The following is an 8105-nucleotide window of genomic DNA, read 5'->3' on the forward strand; positions in this document are numbered from 1 at the left end:
CCAATTTTGGCAGAGAAAAAGGCAGATTTCTCTGATAAGATCTATTACAAAGTTGTGTATTTTCAGCTGTGCTATTGATTTGTGAAATAGAGTAACCATCGTTTTATTTTTTTTCTTTTCTAAATTGTTGCCAAGCTACAAAAGTTCTGTAATTGGTGAATACTTTCTGCTTTTTATGCCTTACCACATTTCAAAATCTTTAACCAGTATTAGCGCTTCAGTGTCGTACAAGGTCCTGACCGCTTCCCTTGATGATACCAATTACGTTTACTGTTGTATTGTTTATATATAACAAATGGCAAAAAAAGGTTTTTTTTTAGCTTTTAATGTTTCTATTGCATAGATTTATTTTTTACCGCTTGGTCTATTGCACATTTTTAAGTACCAGGAAAGTCCCTTTTAAAATGTGACCCTCACATAAAAGATAGTTGTGACATACACTAGTACTTTATTATACTTCTGATGTGTGAGATATATGGCTGGATACAAAAGTGCTTTACAACAGAGTATGTTTTTTTTCTTTTTTGCCACGTGTTAGATCCCAATATCGATAGGTTCATATTCTTGGCGGAGGCAGGCTGTATATATTTTTCTGATGTGTCAGTGTGTATATTCGTCTTTACAGGGATTGACCAGCCATTTGCTATTGATGACCTATCTTTATCATGAGAATAGGAGCTGATCTGCAGTAGCCAGCAGCAGCTGTTACATGTTCCATCCGGCCACCACCAGAGGTAATAACAGCCGATTGTTGACAGTGCCAGGTGTCGAACCTCCCACCCATCGGATAAAAATAACCAATCACCTTTCCTATGAAGTCTATAGCCTTATGCTTTTCTCCAGTGATGTATACACAGAATAGATGATGGAGACGAGTGCTGTAGCTCCTTCTACTTGCCATCAGTGGGGTTCTCCGCACCAAGATCACGTCATAGAGGTTATGATTCTCTATGACAGATCAGTAGATGTTTGCGCACAGTTTAATGATCAATATTGCACCCAAAATATATATTAATATGTGATGATAGTAGAAAGAACTGGGCTTACACTGAAAAGACAAGCTAACATCCACCTAAAAACATGGTCATTTTAATGTACAAAAATATGTAACCAGCAAATTTACAGGTAAGATTGCTAAAAGTTAGGAATATCAGAAGAAAGGATTATCAGCGGTCCCCAAATCAACTACAGAATCAGTGATCCACATATTACTGTAATGAACAGCTGGCTTTTTCGGCAGTGACTTCTTTTTTTGTGATCCTGAATTCATGTCCAATACGAGGAATTAAAATGTTTTTATTTATAAATGTGACGGTACATTTTCCATAGTTATCTTATTGCTTCTCCTTTTTCTCTTTGAACTCTTCTAGTCGTAAAAGCCATTTGTCCCAGTAGTGCAAACATATTTCCGAGTCCATAAAATGGGCATGAGCAGGGGAGCCATCTTTATAAGCAATGACTATAAGTCCGCAATCAACCTGTAAAACAAAAAAAAGAGGCCACCAATAACCTTTCTGCTTAAAAACAAAACATTATAGCGATTTAACTTCAGGCCAGAATAAATGTAGCCAGTAACGGATCCAGCTCCAAAACATAAAGGAGGTTGGCCATTATCCATTATTTTATTACGAAAAGTCCAAGAAGCATAAATTTCATCCAGTGATTTATATAATGAGATTACTACAGCAGTGACAATGTATTCAATTCAAAAGTGCCACCCCGTAACTATGTCACGCCAGTCTGGAACATGACCACTGATAAAAGGGTATGTGACCACACACGTTCATCGGTGGCCTCCAGCAAGTGCACTCACCATTAGAAACTAGCACATGCAGCGGGAAAGGTAATATTAAAGAGAAAACTGATGTGAAAAAATGCTATCAACCTGTAGATATGGGGTTAACAGCACTCTGAAGCCGTGCAGCTGCCGCACGTGAGCACGGCTACAGGGAGGAAATTAACTTTATTCTCCCCCTGGCAGACTTGGGCTTTCAGTCATAGAGATGCGGCCACCGATCAGTGAGTGTCGGCTGTAACTGCGCCCCGGCACTGACTGACAGCAGGCTCTGTACTGATGTACTGCTTAGCCGGCTGTTAGTCAGTGCTGCAGTGTGGTTACAGCTGCTCCTCACTGTATACTGAGCAGTGACTGAAGCGGTGCCTCCATGACTGAAAGACCAAGGCTGTCGTGAGTAATAAAGTTAATTTTCTCCAGGATGCCAGGTTTGTAGCGCGCCGTCCGCACGACTTCAGAATGCTTTTAAGATGCAGATTAACCCCATATCTGCAGGTTAAAAGCGTTTTGTTACATGACAGGTTCCCCTTGAAGGATCTGTCTGGGGATAACTTACTGGTAAGTGGGTGGCAGACCGCTGGTACCTGCAGAGGTTGTCAGAACAGGGAACTTTTATTCCGATTAGAAAAGAGCTGCAGTGCACATTCTTGACCATTCATTCCCTATGGGGGCACTGATCCATGTACAAGGCTTTTGCTGGCAGCTCCACAGAAAATGAATGGAGTGGGGGTCGGACTTTTACCTACGGCTGCATCTTGAAACGGGGATAAAATTCCCCGTTATGCTGATCATCAAGAGTTCCAGTGGGCCCCCACCAATCAGCAAGTGTTCCAGTGGGTGGACCCTCACCGACCAGCAAGTGTTCCAGTGGGCGGACCCCCAACGATCAGGAAGTTATCCCTTATCCAGTGGATAGGTAATAACTTGTTTTCACTGGAGAAGCCCTTTATCTTTTCCAGGTTGGGCCGCTCTATTTGAATGCTTCTACTGATAAAACCGAGAAATTCTAACAATACTCTATTTACGAATCAAATATGTGAATGTATAATAAATCCATTGTCATCAGCATTGTTTTATTTACGCTGCAGATAAACACAATCCAATTTACTTACTTGAAAGTTATAATTATTGTCATGATTTATTGCTCCGATATACGCAGCTACCTGCAGAGGATTATCAAAGGTGTTCTTTAAGTGCGCTTTCTGTTTTTCTGAGGTTTTCCAGTCTATTACACACAACTTCCCCCTGCAAAAAAAAAAAAGAATCAATATCTTAAATGATAGCAACCAGCGTTCTTCTTCCTCTAAGCAAACTACACACTGCAGATAGTTGCTCTGGATCATTACGACCCTTCACCTCTGAGATCCTGGGTGCACATGTACACATATGCTCCCCCACTTTCGGGGACAGACTTATCTAAAAGAGATTTTTGAAAAGGATTTGAAAAACAAAAATAATCTTATACCCTTCCCGGCACCTGCACCTCCTAATGCTCCTGGCTGCTTACTAAAATGAGCAGTGGCCAATCAGGCGGGTAAATGACTGGTACAGGGTGAAATCAGTAAGGAGACCACATTGATGCATTTTAGCATTTCGACCCCAAACACCCATAAAACTTGTATTGAAATTCGGAATCTCTGTCTGTTATTGTGGGCAACGCTAACATCAATCAGCAGCGCTGCAGACAATTAGTGAGCCCAGTGTCTGCCGGAGTAGGGAGGACAAGCCTCTCAGGGCCATTGCGCTTTTCGATTAACTGCAGCGCTGTCAATGCGATATCACTGCTACACACAATAATAGATACCGGGAGCAGCGGAAACCATTTGAGGACCCGAGAAGGGCAAGTAAAGCTCACCTTAAAAAACAACAAAAAGTAAAACACATGCTGCGCTAGGAGAGAGGGGTGTTCTGAAATCGAAAATCCCGCCTTAAGGTGTCTATACACAATTTAGTCCAGACCTGCTGATTTTGGTGCGACTGGCCAACAACCTAATGTGGTTAAGGCCTCTGGGCTCTCCCCAATGATCAATATTGGGCACAAATTCTTTCTCAAGAGAGAAAGTTAACGTTTTGTTGTTTTTTTTTTAAATAACTGAAGGGCACAGCCTTGCTCAAAAGGGCAGGATTCATCGTCAAATCTACTGCTGCAAGACAAAAATGTCTAATATATTGTATATCAGACTCTAGAAAACCATGTGGGATAACATACATGCTTGGTGTCATGGCTTCCATGACCCTGCTATATATCTGCTGCATAAAAAAACAATTTTTTAAAAAAAACTTGATGAAAAGCCATACATGGCCCCTTACATGATCCTTCAGCAGATTGTACATGGAGCAATAATCAGTTATCCTCTTATCTACATACATGCAAAGAAGATGGAACAGATGTCTCACCGATATTTAGCCACACAGTCTACAAAGCCCGAGTACTGCAGCACCGAATGAACGACGGCGCTTTCCAGAGTCCTGACTCCTCCAACATCAGACAGCAAGTGCTCCACACTGTTCATATAACCCACCAGGGCGTCCGTATCCTCCGCTTTCTGGGTATACTGTTCCTCGGACAAAAGCAGATCCTCTATCTGAGCATGGAAGAGCTTTCCCTGTGAGAACACGGCTTGGAAAGAGTTAAATAGATAATTAAGATACAGGCAACGTATACATGCCAGCTCCAAAACTTAAGGGGTTGGCCACTTTCTATTATGTTTTTTAAGAAAAGTCCATTGAACTTAATTGCAATCCAGTCTGTGCACAGCCCTAAGGATAGGCCACCAATATTCTAATCCAGGGAACATCCTTTAACTACATACTCAACATGAGAAACCTCCCTTCTACCAAATCAGAGGACAATGTAACCTACAGGCACTGTTCCAGACCGATTAAAGCTAAAGAGTGTCATTACCCAAAATAATCCAATATACGCAAGTGTACCTGCTGTGTACTCTATGAAGCCTTCCTCTCCCAGCTCCATGATCATCCTTTGTTTCCATCTTTCCAAATAAAATGCCTGCTCCATGGGCATGGTCTGCTGAAGGATTCGGGTGACACTTGGTAGTCTACCATTGGTTATTTGACTCTTGCCTGGGAGGCCAAATTTCACCGGGATGTTGGGATCTGTGCTCACCACAGATGAAAGCACTTTATTGGGATTGGCCAATGGGACATGATTCTGAAGGACCTTCAGTTCAGATCCTTGGGATTGATCCTTTGACTTCAACACTTTACCGTACAAGAAACGGTCTTCTTCAAATATCCTCTCTGGCGTCTGAGAACTAGTCTTGGAGGTGGTTACTGTCCGCACCAAATCTGCATATTTTTGCTGGCTGACATCTTCATAGCCATTTACCTTTTTCTTTCTGCTAAGGAAACTACAGGATGTGGACAAGAAAACCGGCAAGTAGAGTTGTTGGGGCAAGACATTTACTAGTCTTTTGCAGTTTCTACCGAATAGCTGAACAGGCTTCATGATGAACATCAATCAATATTTGAAGAAGAAAGAGGCATAATTAGCTGTAGAAAAAGCAACAAAAAATTAGAAAAATGAGAAAGAAAACTAACAAAAATAAAATCAGGAATCTTGATTCAAATAAAGAGGCACCAAATCTGGAATGTGTGACGCATTATTGATAAGTGGCAACAGTCCATCCAGAGGTTTTTAAGTTAGATCTACGACTATATTATCCAAACGTTATTTAATTGTGGGGATATCATGTGACCGCTGCAGCCCATCTGTGCGCGCATAGACGAACAACGCCTCACCACTGCAGCAGTCACAAGTCGGTACCAAGAAAATATGATTTATCTGTACAGAAAACCAGCAACTGAAATACATTACAGGGTATGGGCATCCCTACTGCAGCATATTTTATGTATTTATAGATACCACAGAATGGCTAGAACAAGAATGGCTACAATACTCGTCAAGTCCCAGGGACGAAACCCATTTAAAGCCTCGTTCAGACGTTGCTTTTTCCATTTTTCACATATGCAGTGTTGCACCTCCCTGTTGCAGCCCCGTGTCCCGCCTCCCTGTCACAGCCACGTGTTCCGCCTCCTTGTCACAGCACCGCATCCCGCCTCCCTGTCGCAGCCCCGTATCCCGCCTCCCTGTCGCAGCCCCGTATCCCGCCTCCCTGTCGCAGCCCCGTATCCCGCCTCCCTGTCGCAGCCCCGTATCCCGCCTCCCTGTCGCAGGCCCGTATCCCGCCTCCCTGTCGCAGGCCCGTATCCCGCCTCCCTGTCGCAGGCCCGTATCCCGCCTCCCTGTCGCAGGCCCGTATCCCGCCTCCCTGTCGCAGCCTCGTATCCCGCCTCCCTGTCGCAGACCCGTATCCCGCCTCCCTGTCGCAGACCCGTATCCCGCCTCCCTGTCGCAGACCCGTATCCCGCCTCCCTGTCGCAGACCCGTATCCCGCCTCCCTGTCGCAGACCCGTATCCCGCCTCCCTGTCGCAGCCCCGTATCCCGCCTCCCTGTCGCAGGCCCGTATCCCGCCTCCCTGTCGCAGGCCCGTATCCCGCCTCCCTGTCGCAGCCCCATATCCCGCCTCCCTGTCGCAGACCCTTATCACGCCTCCCTGTCGCAGGCCCGTATCCCGCCTCCCTGTCGCAGCCCCGTATCCCGCCTCCCTGTCGCAGGCCCGTATCCCGCCTCCCTGTCGCAGCCCCGTATCCCGCCTCCCTGTCGCAGCCCCGTGTCCCGCCTCCCTGTCGCAGCCCCGTATCCCGCCTCCCTGTCGCAGCCCCGTAACCCGCCTCCCTGTCGCAGACCCGTATCCCGCCTCCCTGTCGCAGCCCCCTATCCCGCCTCCCTGTCGCAGGCCCGTATCCCGCCTCCCTGTCGCAGGCCCGTATCCCGCCTCCCTGTCGCAGCCCCGTATCCCGCCTCCCTGTCGCAGCCCCGTGTCCCGCCTCCCTGTCGCAGGCCCGTATCCCGCCTCCCTGTCGCAGCCCCGTATCCCGCCTCCCTGTCGCAGACCCTTATCACGCCTCCCTGTCGCAGCCCCGTATCCCGCCTCCCAGTCGCAGCCCCGTATCCCGCCTCCCTGTCGCAGCCCCCTATCCCGCCTCCCTGTCGCAGCCCCGTATCCCGCCTCCCCGTCGCTGCCCCGTATCCCGCCTCCCTGTCGCAGCCCCGTATCCCGCCTCCCAGTCGCAGCCCCGTATCCCGCCTCCCAGTCGCAGCCCCGTATCCCGCCTCCCTGTCGCAGCCCCGTATCTCGCCTCTGTATTGCACATATTTACGTGTCGGACTTTTCCACTCTCCTGGTATTTTATTTTTTTTGACCACTGACTGTAGCATCTTGCAGGACAATAAGTCCATAACTCCTTACATATCAGGCCTTCCCATTCCTGACAGTGGAGCACGAAGCCCTCCATTCACCACTGCTGTTTCCAGGACTGCACTACTTACATGTGGATCCTCCGGAGCAGCGCTCTCTGATGCAGAAATGGTCCCCAGTTATTGCCCCACTCTGCTCTATCAGATCATTCAGCCTCCCCCATACAACACCGAGCAGTCACCCGGCCGTCACTCACCCGCCTTATAGCAGCAAGCACGAGCTAAGCATATTCCCAGCTATCAGCCGACGGCCATTACTCTGCGGACCACTGCATTTTGGGAAGTGTAGTTTTAAGAGTCCAAAGAGTAGCGGTCGCGCACACTGAGAGACTACATTGCCCATAATGCATCGTTCCTAAGGGGGGTGGGGTTGTGTGTGTGACGCGGTGTATTTGTTGTACGCGGACGTCGCGGAGTATTTGGACGCGGTATATTGGGCGCAGTTGTGTGCTGTGCTGTGCTGGCTGAGAAACTACGTGTCTGCTACTTACTGGTTGGCATTTAAGTTATTTAAGGGGTCTTAGACGTGGTGTTCACACTCCACAATGTAACATTTGGACCGTTACTTTGGGTCCACAGGCGTAGTTGCCCTGACTGCAAACCTTCAAAAGAAAGTGACGTGACATCATCACCGGCTTTTCCCACGGTCCTGAGGTCACCGCAGTTCAGCCCGGCTGTGATGATGTTGCGGCTGGTAATGATGCTGCGCTCTCAGCAGCCCATTCGCCAGTGGTTTTCACCCGGAACGGTCACATCGTAGCACCGTCCTGGTTGAAAACTATATGCCAGATATGGATTACGGCGTGGGACACAACGACGGACAGGTGTGGTATAGTGTTGGTTTATTATTTCATTTTTATTACAGGAGATCGATGGCGTTGGGGAATTAGGTGTGGCAGTAAGTATGGTTTAATTTAGAATATTAAAGGGACTCTGTCACCTGAATTTGGAGGGAACAATCTTCAGCC

The 8105-nt window shown here is 47.2% G+C and overlaps 1 protein-coding gene across 2 annotated transcripts; it reads right to left on the reverse strand.

The window, feature by feature from the left end:
• Positions 1–1067: 1067 nt before the first annotated feature.
• On the reverse strand, positions 1068–7442 carry MGME1 (mitochondrial genome maintenance exonuclease 1). 2 transcript variants are annotated; one of them, XM_069768956.1, is made up of 5 exons: positions 7335–7442; positions 4730–5308; positions 4193–4415; positions 2908–3040; positions 1068–1478 (listed from the first exon to the last, which is right to left on the reverse strand). In XM_069768956.1, exons 2-5 carry the CDS (start codon positions 5271–5273, stop codon positions 1335–1337), a joined length of 1044 nt encoding a protein of 347 aa, XP_069625057.1. In that variant the 5' UTR covers positions 5274–5308; positions 7335–7442; the 3' UTR covers positions 1068–1334. The 2 variants fall into 2 exon arrangements, with proteins under 2 accessions (XP_069625057.1, XP_069625058.1); XM_069768957.1 differs by having other exon boundaries at positions 7210–7405.
• Between the last annotated feature and the right edge of the window lie 663 nt (positions 7443–8105).

The sequence above is a fragment of the Ranitomeya imitator genome, chromosome 5 (assembly GCF_032444005.1).
Source record: "Ranitomeya imitator isolate aRanImi1 chromosome 5, aRanImi1.pri, whole genome shotgun sequence".
NCBI lineage: Eukaryota > Metazoa > Chordata > Amphibia > Anura > Dendrobatidae > Ranitomeya > Ranitomeya imitator.

Coding starts and splice junctions, on each gene's coding strand:
- MGME1 (XM_069768956.1), bottom strand. CDS start 5,273: ATGTTCATCATGAAGCCTGTTCAGCTATTCGGTAGAAACTGCAAAAGA. Junction 4,416..4,729: donor CTTCATAGAGTACACAGCAG/GTACACTTGCGT, acceptor ACTCTTTCCAAG/CCGTGTTCTCACAGGGAAAG. Junction 3,041..4,192: donor GACTGTGTGGCTAAATATCG/GTGAGACATCTG, acceptor TTTTTTTTGCAG/GGGGAAGTTGTGTGTAATAG.